Source organism: Carlito syrichta, unplaced genomic scaffold (assembly GCF_000164805.1).
Source record: "Carlito syrichta isolate Samal-C Ts95f unplaced genomic scaffold, Tarsius_syrichta-2.0.1 Scaffold143284, whole genome shotgun sequence".
NCBI classification, from domain to species: domain Eukaryota; kingdom Metazoa; phylum Chordata; class Mammalia; order Primates; family Tarsiidae; genus Carlito; species Carlito syrichta.
In genome coordinates this window covers 231,152-248,805 of record NW_007087380.1, presented here as the reverse complement: position 1 = coordinate 248,805, position 17,654 = coordinate 231,152, and the positions used below count along the sequence as shown (strand labels likewise).

Genomic DNA, 17,654 nt, shown 5'->3' with positions numbered 1-17,654 from the left:
AGACACAAGGGGCACAGTAGCGAACATTGTTCAGTAGCACTTGTGTGCTCTACACAGCCCCACCCAGCTAATTGCCTGACAGACTTAAAAAAAAAATTCAGGAAGGAAAAACAGCCAATCACAATCTTGGCCTTTCACACAAGGGAAAGAGATCACAAAAGGTGCTTCCTTTTTTAAAATGCAGGATTTTAATCACGTTCTTGAGACTGTCGCAAGTTTTTCAAAATATTCCTGAAGATGAGCTGGTGTTGTTTCATTCACTGTGCTCTATTCTGAGTTATGCTGTGCCTGTATCATTTCACTGTGCTCCTCCTCCTTATGTCAGGGAACACAGCAAGAGGAAGCCCAGGTATGCCAGCTCAGCCCCAACAGATGCTTCTTTGCCGGGGAGGAGCAGGATTATTGGACAAGAAAAGGTTATTTTAGCCATGGAAACTTTCAGATTGGGCCCAGAAACCTGAGGTTTTTCTCAAGTCAGCAGGTGTCTGATTTAATAGCATCAGAAACCAATTAGAACTTTTATCAAACTATGCGAAACATCTGTAGTCAGTCTGTAAATTTAATTGTACTCACATTCTTATTGAGCCACAGAGCTTCCCAAGAAGGGAGGCAATGCTAATGTCATTAATTAACACACCTTAGCTTTAAACAGTAAAGATGCCATGCCAGCTCTTGAAATCAGAGAGGAAATCTCAGATTCCGTATTCATCCTGCCAGCTTTTCAAAGAAATGATTGGTACAGCCCCCTCCCAAGAAAATGGATTTTTAACATTTGGTCCCCAGAAGCTCAGCCCTGAGAGTGCTTTATTGTGCTGGGTTTTACAATGGGTTTAATATAGCAGGGTGCCAACGGGCAGGAGGGGAAGAACTTTACAATGTAGATAAAGTAGTTTCTTTCAGGATGCAGACCAGAACTGGTAGTGTGTTTTATTTCATCTTAAGACTTCCCTGATGGAGTTCAGTTTCCATCGTGCAGTTGTTCTATGTTTGTGTGCCTTTTCCTGTTGTCACTAGATCTAATGTTTTTTAATTAAGAGAAAAAAGCATGCAGAAAGCCTTAAAATTGGCAGTGTGTTTTTTTCCTGCTTTTAATACTAATGTTATTCTTGATTTGCTAGCAGAGCTTACAATTGGCATTTGTCGTAATCTGTTTTACTGACTGAGGTTAATATGAATGAATTTTTTTTCCTATCTGTGTGGCCACTTTCTGTAAGAGTAACAAATTCCCTGAATCACATACTATTGATGCATATAGATTGAAACAAACTCATTTAAAAATTACTGTTTACATCTTTCCTTTAAAATTTTAGGAAACCTAAATTATACAGCAGTTGTAGGATATTATTCAAAAATTACTTTCTAAAAAGTAAAAGTGGATGTCAACAAAAAAAGGGGAGAAACATTGCCAGGAGCCAGAAAATCTCTAAGCAAAGCTGCTAATTATTCTTAATGGACAAGATGAGCACATTAAGAAACAAATGAATACATCAGTGAAATGTAATTGGAAATCGACCTGGCAATGGCACATTACATCTGAGTATTGGCCTGTATATTATTCTCATCATTTTAAAAATTATTTTTGTTGTTCTTGGCTTCTGAATTTAATGAATCCAACTGAGTCTTACTTCTTAGTCTCTTAAGCTTCTAAGATTCTGTAAAAAATAGCATTTTCTGTGCCTTCCTTTTAATCTTCTATTATTTCTATTTTTTTAAATATGTGAAGCCATGAATGGATTAGTTCTGAATCTTTATGTCACAGAAGCATGTCAACCAGTTGTGAGTTTATTTATTATCTCCCTAAAATGTATCAGATGGATTGCCTATGTCTTCTCAAGCTCTCTACCTCAACCCTGGAAAGCTAGATGTTGATCTGAGATTTATTAAACAGAGATATCTGATAAGAGATTAAGACTTGAGGTAAAAATGAATTTTGTAAGTCCTGAATATTTTCTTAGATTCATGGGTAGTTTTCCCTAAGGTCTCCTTGGTCCTTAAACTGTATTGCTGGGTCTAGCCCAGCGTCCCCCTCCCTGAGAGCTGCCCCTCACTATAGATGCCATTTTATCTGTACCCCAAGAGAACAAAGGGAGAAAATTAGAGAAGGGATCACTTGGTTCACCCAGTTCTCAAGTTCATTCTAAAATAGTGTGAAATGAGTTCTTTTTTCTTTGGCATTGCCAAAGAAATCTCCAACTGCCCACAGATAATAGTTACTCAATAAGGTTTGTAGCTGGTGATGACAAGAAGAGGGGAGAGAAATGGTATCCTGAGTTATTACTGATGCTAAGCCTCTTCCAAATCATAATGATTACAAGTAGACGTTCTAAAGGCGAGCAATCTTCTCTAGCTACAATGACCAGTTCACCCAGCACAAGTACTCTGCTTTGATTGCTTCCTTAGTAAATGCCTAGCATGTCCTCTGGAGAAAATCTCAGTGCTTGGTGACCCAATTCTCTATGCCCCTGACCCAGGCATCTTATCTCCATGGTAGTCTGGACATGGTCTTGAGCATAGCACTCTCCAAAAATTGATGTCTCCCATGCTTCTTAAAGGCGATACCCCAGGTTTAACATTATTTTTATTTAACAGAATCCCTGACTTGAGTAATCAATCAATAAAGCTTCATGTGGGCTGTGCAGCCTGTGCTATGGATGGTTGACAACTTGGAACCCCCAGGCCATCTTCCTGTGTCCAAGCCCCCTCCTCCAAGTTCAGTGCCAGCTGTACTGTCATCAGCCATGTCCTAAGTCAACTCTATGTGCCTCACCTTGAGTAGGAGCTCAACAAGTATCTTTTAAAATTAGATTAAAATCATTGTAATCAGCCTCGGTGCAGTGACTTTCGCCTGTCCCAGCACTTTGGGAGACTGAGGCGGGAGGATTACTTGAGGCCAGTAGTTTGAGACTGCCCTGGAAAACAGAGGAAAGCCTCATCTCTACTTTATATATATATTTTAAAGTAAAAAAAAAAGAAGGAAGAAAAGAATAGAATAATGCAACCAGTATTAATGGCATGCCATTTCAGGTGCTAAACTAGTCCCTGGCCTTGTGGGACACAAATTTTTGCCTAGACCTAGAACACATTTAAAAATGTGAAAGATACTGAAAAACTACAGGGAAGTTCTTTGATTCCTTCTAGTTATTTAAATTTTACACTATAGAGTTCACATAATTAATTTGGAGCCACAGGGCAAGAAAATAAAGCATTAACTGCCCAACCTTATTTATATCACCAGCCTCTTCATCCTATCCAAGCTTTTGCCTGAGTTATGAAAAAGGATAATGAATTGACATGAGTTAGGCACCTACCATGTGTCAGGCCTATCATGTGACACTCCACTAAGCCCATTAAGGAGGTATCATTATTTCTGTTTTAGAGATAGAGCTCAGAGTGGTTAATTTACCCAAGGACACACAGCCACTAAGCATCAGAACCAGCCCTAGAAACCAGTTTCATCTGATCTCAAAACTTATGTTTTGTGTGAGTTTTTGTCCCCCATTAAACTATTCTGTTTCACCAAAAGCTAAAATGATTTGGTGCATGTCATCTTGCATTTCCTCATCAACCTCTGGAAGAAAAGTCCATAAAGTGAACAGTTGGCATTATTGACAGAGAGCTCATAGTACCTCAGTGTCATCCTTTCAATTCATTAGAGTAAGAAGCACATTTAAGAATATTTTGCAGTAGCTGGTTATGATGGCTCATGCCTGTAATCCCAGCACTTTGGGAGGTCAAGGTGGGAGGATTGCTTGAGCACAGGAGTTCGAGGCCAACCTGGGCAACATAGCAAGACCTCGTCTCATCAAAAAAATCAAAACATAAGCTGGACATGGTGGCATGCGCCTGTAGTACCAGTACTCAGGAGGCTGAGGCAGAAGGATCACCAGAGCCCAGGAAGTTGAGGCTTTGGTGAACCGTGATGCTACCACTGCACTTCAGCCTGGGTGACAAAGTGAGACCCCAACTCAAAAAAAAAAATTTTGTAGACTCAAATTAGTAAATATCGCCACATCAGGCATTTTATTTTAAAAGTTCAGAGGTCAAAATATATAGAATTCATACAATCATCTCATAGTTTCCTATCCTCACTTCTGGTATTCCAATGAAAATAAAAATTACATTAACCAAGAAGGCAGTGCTTTGTGAATCGCAGTGTTATTATTTTTAAAATACTTTCTTGCTTAAAGAACAACGTCAACTCTCAAAATGTATATACAACTACTGATAAATATAATGATCGCTAATTGCAGGAAGAGGCTAATATTTAAACAATATGCTATATGTAAATAAAATACATAATTTGTTGAAATGACAGTTATTACTATTGTGTGTGTGTGTGTATATATATATATATATATATTTTTTTTTTTTTTTTTTTTTTTTTTTTGAGTTGGAACCTCACTCCATCACCCAGACTGGAGTGCAGTGGCACGCTCCCAGCCCACTGCAGCCTCGACCTGCTGGGCTCCGGCAATCCTTCCGCCTCAGCATTCCAAGTAGCTGGAACTGCAAGTGCACACTTCCCGGGCGGGTCTCGAACCCGCGGGCTCAGGCAACCTACTCACCTCAGCCTCCCAAAGTGCTGGGATTACAGGCTCAGCCACCAAGCCTGACCTAAAAATATATTTTTTAAGAATAAAAATCTACCAAGACAAAATTAAATGGAGCCCCACTTCTGAACAGTGCATTATTTGAGAAAAAAAAATTTAGAGATAGAATCCTGGTTTCCTTTTAGCCACATACTCATATCCTGTAACTCTGGCAGTCAGTTGCTCAGACAAGGGGATTGGAAGTAATTGCTCTGTATTCATTTAATCAGAAATCACATTAAGGCTTTTTTTGCAGCCAGCTCCTCCCACTGAACTCTTTCAGAAGGTGGGTGTAGTTCAGAAAACACGATTTGGTCTGTCTTCTTGAACACTATCCTAGACATATTGACTCAATTTGATTGGATTTCCTTTATTACCCTGAGGTGACACGGAAGAATGATAAAATCTATTACTGGACACCGTGCCATCCAGAAGAACCGTCAAAATCTGACCTAAAGTAAAGGGTGGGAGCCAGGATATCAGAATATATCTCTTAAGGTAATATTTCACAATATGATTGCCAATCTTTAAAATCTTTGTACTTGTTTTAATATATTTAAAAACACTTCCTAAACCACAAAATATATTTCCTGCCCGGTTCTAAAAATAAAGCAGCCTAAATACTGCTGTGAATTTTTTTATTTTTAAAAAATAGCTTCTAGAATATAAATATATATGCTTGCTTCAGCCTGACCACCTGGAGTCACAGGTTTATAAATTGTATAAAAGTATATAGTGTTAAGATGTTTACTAAAAATTATTAATAGGTTTACCGAGTTATATAATTTAACTTCCCTGCGACTATTTTATAAGAAGTATTACCTCCACTAACAAAATAATATGTTTTGCTTGATAGATTAGTCATGTACTCATACGACGCTACAGGTGTACCAGGCACATTATGGCTTGTGGTTGGATGCCATGGCAACCCTGAGTAGGGTGTGGCTGGAGTGTGGGGGAACTTAATCAAAAACAGTTGTCAGTTGACTCTTTACTAATTTTGTTCTTCTCAGAATAAAGATGTCAGCTGTCCTTTTCTGCAAGACATTTCATTTAGAAGACTTTCCTGAAATACTTCCTTCCTGAAATAGACAGAACTGTAGGCCGATGTGTCATTTTAGTTAATCAAAACAACTAGGCAAATTAGTCTCTTTTATTTTTTTAATGAATGTAATTTAACGGTATTTAATTTGCATACAGGAAAGTTCACCCGGGAAAAAAAAGTCTGCATTATAGCACTTTTGTAAACCTCAACAAAGCCCTTCATTAGGAGACCTAATTGATTTTTCCTACCCACTCCTTGGGGAAGAAAGCTATCACAGTACCTGCTTATTCACTCAAAGAAATGGGTGTGTCTGGTGGTTCAAGCAGGGATTTGGGTTAAAAAGTCCTGTGGCTCTGTTTCTGCAGGGAGACCTTGGCCAATGCTTGCTTTGAGCATTCAGGAAATCTGTTTTTCTGAGCAATAGGAGAACATCGCTCGTCTGCTTGGTGTCCTCCCCATGGGCCCAATTTAGTACAGCTTGCATTCTTCACGGAATTATTTTATTTCTTGTTTATTTAAACCTGCCTTATTCTAAAGAGGGATTTTGAGACTTCTTGCAGTGACACATGGAATATGCCATATAAAATAAATGAGAAACGAGAGCAATTGGAAATTAGAAAGCCAGGAAAAGATGACAAAGCCAGGAATAGAGGTCAGTGTGGAAAATATATGCTATAGGAAACCCTCGTGGCTGTTAGCATTGGGTCACACACTTGGCTCCGCGTTGCATAGGGGCCAGAGCAAAGAGAGAAAGACCAACAGCTATAAGATTTGTTGCGCCCAGAAGTGGAAACAACATCAGTTGATCTGCAGTCCAGCCTTTCCTGTTGTTGAAGCCTGATAATCATTCCCATCTCTTAAAAGATGTCACTGTGTGAGATAATGAACCAGCTCCCCAAAACGTCTCTTCCATAAATGTGGTTCTTTTATACAAGTCCTGACATGCCAGCAGATGGCCAACAGCCAAAGATAAGTCAGTAAAGACAGTTCTTCAGGGGACCTTTCACTAGATCGATTTTCTTCTTCGGTAATTCATTTTCTCTCAAAGATTCTTCAAGCTTTCCTCCATCTTTTTCTTCTCACTTCCTCCCAAGTCTTTCCCTGCTGCTTCTCCCCGGCCTCCCTACTGTGTTTAGGAGACTGGAAAGACTTCAACCCGGAAACTCTTGGAAGACTGCCATTGCCCTTCCCGCTGGCTGAGCGATGTTTGCCTTTGTAGTCCTTGCTCTGTTTTGTTTTGGTTTTTTTTTGAGTTGGAGTCTCACTCTGTCACCCAGACTGGAGTGCAATGGCCACTCCCGGCCACCGCAGCCTCCACCTCCTGGGCTCCGGCGATCCTTCCGCCTCAGCCTTCCAAGTAGCTGGAACTACAAGCGCGCGCTACCACACCCAGCTAATTTTTTGGTTTATTGTAGAGATGAGGTCTCACCAAGTTGCCCAGGCGGGTCTTGAACCCGCAGGCTCAGGCAATCCACTCACCTCAGCCTCCCAAGGCGTGGGATTACAGGCTGAGCCACCGAGCTCGGCTTACTCCTTGCTCTTTTAAGCAAGTGGGGCATGGCACTTATGGGACAGTCATTCCCAGCAGTACCCATGACTCTGGGTCTTGCCATGGTGCTACCTGAAGGTAACTGCAGCCCAGGGAAGTAAAAGAGCTTGCCTGTGGTGAGTTCATGGTAGAGCCAGAGCTGGTCCCATCTCCTGCCTCACACCCTATAGCTCTTCTTTTCACTGTGTTGCATTCAAATATGATAAGAAGATTGCTGTGTTTGGGGGCTTTTTAAAAAAAAATTATTATTTAGTCTATTGGTAATCACTGCAGACGCTTTCTTAACTGCATCCTGTAGATGTACAAGATATCATCACAAGGAATCAGCAGGCTGGTGTGTTGAAGACTCAGAAAATATCAAGCTGGTAAGATACCTTTCTGCTTTAAAACACTCAAGCTGAAACTGCATTTCTTGATACCATGGATGACTATTAAAAATAAAAATAGCTAACATTTATTGAGCACTTACTGTGTGTCAGGCACTGTTTTAAACACTTTATATGCATTGTCTTGTGTAATACTCACAAGAACCCTAAGAGGCAAGCAGACACTCTCATTATGTCCAATTAACAGATGAGAAAACTGAACATATTAAACACTGGGTTGGGGGTGATTTGTGGGTTGAGATTATACAATATAGGTTGAGAGAAGGCCAGCCTGGGAACTCCTTCAATCACTCTTCTCCAGGGATTCTCTACCTGGGGACAGCGTTGCCTCCCAGGGGACTTTTGGCATTCTCTAGAGGCATTTTTCTTATTGCCATGACTTGAGAGGAAAGGGGGGAGTGTTGCTACTGGCATCTAGTGGTAGAGGCCAGGGTTTCCACTAAACATCCACCAGTGCACGGGACAGTCCCCTACAGCAGAGAAGCATCTGACCCCAAATGTCAAGTGCCAAGACCGAGAAAGCCTGGTCTAGTCCATCATTTCAAAATAGACTACATGTTCATGCTCTTAGATTCTGTTCATTCTTATCCAAACTAGGAGAAATGGTGTGTTCTGTGATGCTCCATTTTATTTTTGCCCTGTTAGTAATGGACCTAGAGAAATGAATAATCATGTAATAGTATGCACATGGCATATCTATATTTGTGCAATTTTTCTCACGTATTGAAGCACAGACTTTATTAGAAGAACAATTCCATTTAAAATTAATTATTTTATTCATTGCTGTTAATCTGTCTTCCTCTAGTATTTTGAGTTTTCACAGTGTTGAGGACATGCTCCCACCTACCCTACCTGCCCAGTGTTATTAAAAAAGAAAAGAGGCCGGGTGCGGTGGTTCACGCCTGTAATCCCAGCACTTTGGGAGGCCAAGGCAAGAGGATTGCCTAAGCCCAGAAGTTCAAGACCAGCCTGGGCAACATGGCGAGATCTCAACTCTACAGTAAATTAAAAAACAAAAAATTAGCCAGGCGTGGTGGCGCATGACTATAGTCCCAGCTACTTGGAAGGCTGAGGTGGAAGGATTACCAGGGTCCAGCAGTTTCGAGCTGCAGTAGCTGTAATCATGCCACTACACTCCAGTTCAGGCAACAGAATGAGACTAGTTCTCAAAAAAAAAGAAAAGAGATGAATGGATAGCTACAATGTTTCAAAGCCAGTGTGGTCCACACATTGGCGTGAGGCTATGGAATAGCAATATATATTTTTTTATTAGTTGGTGAATGTAATGAAGTGTCCATATATATATTTTAAAACCCTACATGAAAATGTTCAGAGTAGGCTGATCGCTCAGAGGTCAACATGCTCTGGGTTTCTCATATACATGAGCAAACCAATTCTGTTTGCCAGCTGACCTAGAGCAGGTTGCAGGGGAGAGAAGGGGTCCCCTTACCTGTGGGTTCTTCATTCTTTTTTTTTTTGAGTTGGAGTCTCACTCTGTCGCCCAGACTGGAGTGCAGTGGCCGTTCCCGGCCATCGCAGCCTCGACCTGCTGGGCTCCGGTGATCCTTCCACCTCAGCCTTCCCAAGTAGCCGAAATTACAGGCATGCGCTACCACGCCCAGCTGATTTTTTGATTTATTGTAGAAATGAGGTCTTGCTGCCCAGGCGGGTCTCGAACCCATGGGCTCAGGCAATCCACTCACCTCAGCCTCCCAAAGGCACGGTATTACAGGCTGAGCCACCGAGCCTGGCTGGTTCTTCATTCTTAGGCCAGCCTTTCCTCCACAGGGCAGATGGCCACCCCCTTCTGGAGAGGACTTCAGTTTTAGACATGATTTTCAACCTGGTCTTTTAGTTATCAATCAAAAGTGCATTTTCTGTGTTGTCCTCATTTACATGTATTTAATGCTTAAGGTCATTTGTGACCATTTGAGTGTATTTCAGCATATGGAATCAGGGAATAATAGATTTCAGCTTCATGCTGTGAAGTGAGATTGTGTTTTTACAAGACATAATGTTGTTTACTGGGTGTTAATAATCACTAATTAATAAACATATCTAGACTTCTAAAATGTTGCATTTTGAGGAATAAAAATGTCAAGTGTTTAACTTATGAAGTGTAATAGTATTTTCCATCATCTCTTTGTAAAATAATTAAGTTATATAAAGAAGCAAAATGTCATTGTTCAACACAGGACATATCCTGTATGCTTAATTCATGGCCTTTGTTCCTATTTTTCTGTTCTCAAAGTGCTATTTCTAAATATATTGTTCTGATATGTACATGGACATATAATCTATATGTCAACAGTCATACAGAAGCTTCCAGGATGAGATTTTTTTTTTTTCTGTTTTTGTCTCATGAATTTGGTAAGTTTCTTTGCCTTTAGCCACTGCAAGCATGTTGTCCAAAGTCTACTACGGTATTTTTTCGGAAACAGAGGGATGAGTCAGTCCTTGAAATGCCTTGATCTTATATTAGGAGATACTTGACCACTTAACTGTCAAGAAGCAAGAGAAACTGCCAACCAGTGATGTAATAATCAGTATTCCCTCTCCATCCACCGCTTTCCCACCCATAACCAGCACAGTGTGATGAAAGTATTAGTTCCATGAGAGAAGAAATAAAAGGAAACCATTCACAAAAGAGCTAAGATATAGTTCAATATTCTTTTTTAGTGCCTCAATGCATATGCAGAATGTCTCCTCCAAATTGGAGGTGTGGAATAACAGTAGCGACAGATAACTAAGAGGTATTTACCATAGTTACAAAGCCCACACGTGAGCCAAATATTTCTGCTATTAAAAAGCACTTCAAAGCTTGACATGAAGTTTGTAACAGCTGAATGTCTCTTGTGACTTCATTTGCAAAGAAGACGTATAAGCTGAAAGGAAAGTCGTGATATGAGAACTGTGAGCCTAGAAATGGTGTTTTAAAAAAGAAATAGACTGCCCAGAAATTTGCTAGCACCCAAGCTCTGGTTCCCACTGCTCTGACAATATTCTCAGTGGTTATCAGCATACGTCCCACTGCCATCCTCTTCCGACCCGTTAAGCAGGGGCAGAGCCAGGTTGCATGGAGCCTGCAACTTGATTTGAGGGCCCTCTTTAGAAGCATGATTTTGATTATGTCTTACTTTGGTAAGTTTTACAGAAGTCTGTGACCATGGAACACATTACAAGGGCTCCTTGAAGGGCCCTGTAAGGGACTTCATTCTCTTCACAGAGAATCCGGCCCTGCTCTCACAAGCACCACCATCCTTGCCTAGAGTAACTCTCCTCCTTTGTATAGAAGACTCTCTTGCCTCTTCTGACCATTTGAATCCCAGTCTGATTGTTACCGAATATGAAGGACATGTTAGTCAGGAAGTCTTAGCCCTGGCTGGATCTAGGATCCACATATGTGCAGCGTTACATCTCAGAGATCTTAATACAGTCATTTAATGGCTTATTCATTTGGCCATCCATGCAGCCAGCTTGTTTAATAAATATGTCTAAAGTACTCTGCCTTTGGGAATATAAATATGGAGTTATCCAGAGTAATTCTTGAACAAAGGGAACCGTGCCACTAAATTTAGCTAGAGACTGATGAAAGAACAAGGATATTTACAGCATATCAATTGTTGGGTTTATCTGAAGCTGTCTTCACAATTGTGACTGTCTGACAAAGACTCATTTGGAGCTTTTGACGTCTACATAGTTCTAGGTCTTCCAGAATTAGCAAATAGCGTCATTCTCTGGTTAATATTAGTTAAAAGTTATAATTTCAATAAAATCTATTAAATTTACCTTGCTATGGTTTTTTTAAAGCTATGGGGTACCATTCAGGGTTAGGTACATAAATGGTCATCATACACTGTGTTGTTAAAAATAAGTTTCACTTAGGAGTTTATCTTTGTGTACAAAACTACACTTGTATACCTTAAACCTATAAAAATAGGGGGAAAAAAGAGTTTATCTTTGTGTGACGGTTACTAGTGAATTTAGGCTTGTGACTTATATTATTCCCTGATAAACCATAAGTTTTAGTAAGCTATGGAACTTATTTCAAACTTTTTTATAACCCAAATTTTACCTTTATGTGGGCCCCCAGGATTGGCTCTTGCTCCCATTGCTTTTTAAGATGTATGCCTTCTCTGAGGCTCTGTGCCCTTTAGAGCTTACACTGAGGATGTAGAAAATGATTTTTTAAATGTACATTGCGACCAAGTGGGATGCAAGGGCTGATTTTCCCTCTTCTCCTCATCCCTTCCAGCTTTCACTCTCTCCTCCGGTCACCCTAGCTTCCTCTCTCACCTCCCCACACATTTGGTCTTTCCATCTCTAGTCTTGACCAACTTGTTCCCCTCTTCCTCTCCATCTAAGTCTTTCAACTACCATTCCCATCCCCACTCCACCCCCACCACCTTCTCAGACTATTTTGGCCTACCCTAATCTCTTTCTTTTAACTTTTGCTGGCCTTAGAATAGCACCACTGTTTAACATGGCATATTCTCATGTTGACTTTGTTTCCATGTTCACTGACTTGTTGGCAAATATTTTGATCACCTTCCATTTGCCAAGTACCATTCTAGTTGTTAGAGTTGTAGTGTTTGACTGAGAAAGTTTGAGTTTCTTGGCGTTTACATCTTAGGGAGAGAAACAATAATTTTCTCAAAGGCAAGGATTCTGCTTAATATGTGTTTGTACTCCCTGAAGCAATTAGTATACTTTATCCTTGGTATTCGAGAGCTTTTAAGATCTGTATTTGGAGCACATTTTGAAAGACATGAGTCCATAAGGTTTATGAAGCCAAACAATTTTTAGGAGACAGAAGTCAAGCTCCAAAGATTCAGACATCAGTTTTTCTATCAGATAGCTGACTTTCATTTCAGGATTGGCTTCTTCTCGGGCATGCACATGCAGTGTCTGTAGACAAACTGACAGCGTGAGTAGGCATTTATCTGTTCTTTGTCAGGTTGAAGAGGAAGGTTAGTAGAAGGTAACTTAGATAAGGAAGCTGAGGACTCTCTTTAAGAAATTTTCTGATAAAATATACCTGTTGGTGAGTTTTGCTAGAATTATAGTAACAGAAGCTTGAGAACTGCTGAGAATGCTAGAGATGTCACACTCCTATTCCCTTCTGTGCTTTCTTGGATATGACAAAATGAAATTACTATGTGTACTTCCAGTGACTAACGTAGCACTGTTGATTTGCTTGACAAGTTCATGGAAGAACTTATGTCCCTACTATGTAGTGTTTTGCACTGAAGAAACCAACTCTCTTAGAAATGTTACCCAGTTGCAGAAATTTTGATAGACTTCTCCTTTTTATATTAAAATAGCCAGATATTTTTAAATTGGGGGATACTGTATTTTTTTAGGGACTCTCTTAAACTGCAGTAAATTAAAAATTAAGATCTTTTTATTTAGAATAACTTCATATTGATTCTTTGGATTTGCAACCTCTACTCTTTACCAAGGTCAAAAATCTCTCCACCAAAAATAGGTCAGGTTCTATACTGATAGCCAGGTGTGCAGACTACTGTATTCTCTGTGAAAATGTCTTCTGGTTTTAAGAGAAAAATATTTATCCTTTCACCGAATTTTATATCACAGAAGTTCAATATCAGTAAATGTATTTATTTTCAAATGAGTTTATCCTAAGTTGTTGTTTACCTTTTTTTTTAAAGAATGGCCACATCATAATTTATTGTCAAATAACCTTTTTTTACCTTAATAATGGACATGAATTTGTTTTCAGTATTTGACGATTACAGGCAATGCTGCAGTGAAACACATCTGTACATAAATTATACATTTGAAAGTATATCAGCTGGGCTCAGTGGCTCAGCCTGTAATCCCAGCACTTTGGGAGGCCAAGGCGAGTGAATTGCCGGAGCCTGCAGGTTCGAGACCCTCCCAGGCAACTTGGCAAGACCTCGTCTCTACAATAAATCAAAAAAATTAACTGGGTGTGGTAGCGCAAACCTGTAGTTCCGGCTACTTGGAAGGCTGAGGCGGAAGGATCGCCAGAGCCTAGCAGGTCAAGGCTGCGGTGGCCGGGAGCATGCCACTGTACTCCAGCCTGGGTAACAGAGCGAGACTCTGACCAAAAAAAAAAAAAGTGTATCAATAAAATGAATTTTTAGACATGGATTTTGTCTATTTATTTTGCTTACCAAACTGTAATTTTGTGACTATAACCTTGTAATATATTTTTATATCTGAGATTAATGCCATTATTCTTTCTTTTAACAATTTTCTAAAATTCTGTTTGTATTTTTATTATATTGGCATTTGCATTGAGATAGGAATAAATTCATAAATTGACTCACTAAGACTTGAAAATTTTAAAACTTTGAGTCTTCCTATTCAAGAACAGGTTGTTTTTTTTTTATTTAATTTTTTTAGGTGTTTCACTAGCATTTTCACTTCTCTTAAGTTTATTTTTGGGAATCATCCTTTTTGTTGGTCCTATTTCTTCCATTATATTTTCTAACTGGTTGTATTTGCATACACACACATGCGCGCACACACACACCACACACACACACACACACACACACACACACACACAGAGTAAGGGGTTTGGTATAGTAACTGTTTAGTCACCTCAATGAGATCTTATTCTTTCTAATAGTTTGTCAGTTTATTCTCTCAAGTTTTCCAAATAAACAATCACATTGTCTGCAAATGATGACAAATTTGACTTCTTTCCGATTCTTATACCTCCTTTTTCTTTCTCTTGTATAATTTTCTTGGGTAAAAACTTCCATAATAGTTATTAAATAATAGACATCTTTGAGTCTGAATTTGTTGGAAATCCACTCATGTTTCACCATTAAGTATACATTAGCTTTTGAGTTGAGAAATAGATAATATTTTAATATTAACAAATACTAACATTAGCCGAGCTCGGTGGCTCAGCCTGTAATCCCGCGCCTTTGGGAGGCTGAGGTGAGTGGATTGCCTGAGCCCGCGGGTTCGAGACCCGCCTGGGCAGCGAGACCTTATCTCTACAATAAATCAAAAAATCAGCCGGGCGTGGTAGTGCATGCCTGTAATTCCAGCTACTTGGAAGGCTGAGGCGGAAGGATCGCTGGAGCCCAGCAGGCGAGGCTGCGGTGGCCGGGAGCGGCCACTGCACTCCAGTCTGGGCGACAGAGTGAGACTCCAACTCAAAAAAACAAAACAAAACAAAACAAATACTAACATTAAAAAATATATAATATTTTTATTTTAAGGAATGTTTATATTGATTCCTATTTTAAGAGATTTTTACAATAAATAAATATGGAACTTTAGCAGATGTCTTTTTCAGCATCTATGGGATATTCAAATTGCTTTTCTTATTTCACCTGTAACTATAACAAATCATATTAACAGTTTTTCTAATATTAAAATATCTCTATATTTCTAGTCACTTGGTCATGGTGGCTTAATTCTTTTTCTTAATATGCTGTTGTATTCTAATAATATGTTATCTGAGATTTTTTAAAGTAACTTTACTGAGCTATAATTCACATGATATCCAAGTCACCCATGTAAAGTATACAATTCAGTGGCATTTAGTATATTCAGAGTTGTGCAACCATCACAATTTTAGAATATTTTCATCATCCCGAAAAGAAACCCACACCCATTAGCCATCACTCCCTATGCCCATTCCCCTCTCCTCCCTCCTAGGGTTAGCAGTCACTCATCTATGCTTTGTCTCTATGCCTTTGCTTATTCTGGACATTTCACATAAGTGGAATCATACAGTACGTGGTCTTTTGAGTCTGGCTTCTATCACTTTGTTGTTTTTTTTTTGAGTCAGGTTCTCATTCTGTTGCCCAGGCTAGAGTGCAGTGGTGCTATCATGGCTCACTGCAGGCTTGACCTCAACCACCTGAGTAGCTGGGATACAAGCACATGCCACCACATCCGGCTAATTTTTTCATTTTTTGTGGAGATGAGGTCTCACTGTGTTGCCTAGGCTGATCTCAAACTCCTGGGGCTCAAGCAGTCATCCTGCCTTGGCCTCCCAAAATGACTATCACTTAACATAGTGTTTTTGAGGTTCATTCATGTTGTAGCATGTATCAGGATATTTGTCATTCATTTTTATGGCTGAATATATTTCATTGTACGAAAATACCACATTTTACTTATCCATTCATCAATTGATGAACATTTGGGTCATTTTCATTTTTGGCTAGTATGGATAATGCTGCTATGAATATTTGTGTACAAGTTTTTGTGACAAGTTTCATTTCTCTATAGTTAAACTTTTGAGAAATGACCAGACTGTTTCTCAAAGTGGCTGGACCACTTTTAATTCCTACCAGTAGTGTATGTTGTTATCTGGGTCTTTTGCATTGATATTCACCAGTAAAATTGACCCAAAGTTTTCTTTAATGTGTAATTGTTGTCAGATTTTAATATCACTGACATGATAGCTGCTCCAAAGGATTTAGAAACTTATCTTTTAAATCACCTTCTGGTGGGTCACTCTACACTGCTACCATAATTCTAGACCAGAACACTTTTTGCCTCATTATTTTGTGACAGTTTGAGATAGAGTGGCAAGAAAGAACAAATTTCCTCATTTAAAAATGAGGCCAGGCGTGGTGGCTCATGCCTGTAATCCCAGCACTTTGGGAGGTGGAGGCGAGAGGATTGTCTGAGCCCAGGGGTTTGAGACCAGCCTGGGCAACTTGGCGAAACCTTGTCTCTACAATAAATTTAAAAAATTAACTGGGCATGGTGGTGCATGCCTGTGGTTCCAGCTACTTGCAAGGCTGAGGCAGAAGGATTGCCTTATCCCGGCAGGTGAAGGCTGCAGTGACCATGAGCGTGCCACAGCAATCCAGCCTGGGCAACGGAGTGAGACTCCAACTCAAAAAAAACACACCATGCTTGAAAGCATACAAGCTTTAAAAATATAAAAAGAATAAAAAGAAATGAAAACACCAAAAAGTAGCAATTAATTTTTTTATTTCATATCAAATGGAGTAGAGCTGCAATTTCCAATCCATTCATTCTAATATTTTGTTGTGACTTTGTTTTGCTACCATGTAAGTTAATCAGCTGTCATAATCATAGAATCAGAGATATTTGAGATGGAAAATATAATTAGTAAAATAATTAGTACCTTTCATTTCAAGATCTCAAAACCCTTACCAGTCCTCTATAACCAGTGCAGAATATACCGGTCACCAACATGAGAGGAAGATTGAATGTTGGGTCAATCTCTCTTTCTTTTGAACTCTGAGATACATTTATTTCAGTTAAATACCAACACACACACACACACAGAGAGAGAGAGAGAGAGAGAGAGAGAGAGAGACGCTGGGATCAGCTTTAAAGTCAGTCCAGACGTATAAGTGATAGGCTTGAGCAACAGTTTTAAAACTTTATTCTTATAATTATTAGTAAGACTTGCCATGACACAGATTGTTGGACCCCACCCCCTGAGAGACTGAGGTGGTGCCCAAGACTTTGCATTTCTTATTTTATTTTTCTAGAGATGGGGTCTCAATCTGTTGCCCAGGCTGCTCTCAAACTCCTGGCCTCAAGCAATCCTCCTGACTTAGCCTCCCAAAGTGCTAGGAATACTGGTGTGAGCCACTACACCCAGCCAAGATTTTGCAATTCTAACAGGTGATTCTGATGTGCTGGTCTGAAGCCCTCACTTAGGAACCACTGAACTAGAGAGTTCTCTCAGAGAGTTTCTGATTACATTCTATAGTATTCCAATGCTTTAAAGTTGTCCAGACATGTTCGCTTCTGCAGCGCATATACTAAAATTGGAACGACACAGAGAAGATTAGCATGGCCTCAGTACAAGGATGACATGCCAATTTGTAAAGCGTTCCATAGTTTTCAAGACACTGTCAATTAAAAGTTACGTAGTAAAAAATAAATTTTTTTTTAAAAGTTGTCCAGACTTCCGTGCATTAAGGCCAGTTCCATTCACTGCATCTTCTTGCTTATTTATTTATTTTTTTGAGTTGGAGTCTCGCTCCATCACCCAGGCTGGAGTGCAGTGGCACACTCACGGCCACCCCAGCTTCGACCTGCTGAGCTCCAGCAATACTTCCACCTCAGCCTTCCAAGTA

At 39.7% G+C, this 17,654-nt stretch overlaps 1 protein-coding gene across 1 annotated transcript in view; it reads left to right on the top strand.

Annotated features, from left to right (window-relative positions):
• Window positions 1–17,654, top strand: part of CAMKMT (calmodulin-lysine N-methyltransferase) — a 427,363-nt gene that overhangs the window by 361,526 nt on the left and 48,183 nt on the right. The window contains exon 7 of the mRNA XM_008050222.2: window positions 7,482–7,548. Within this exon, the coding sequence (XP_008048413.1) occupies window positions 7,482–7,548 (67 nt within the window). The remainder of the gene's footprint in view (window positions 1–7,481; window positions 7,549–17,654) is intronic.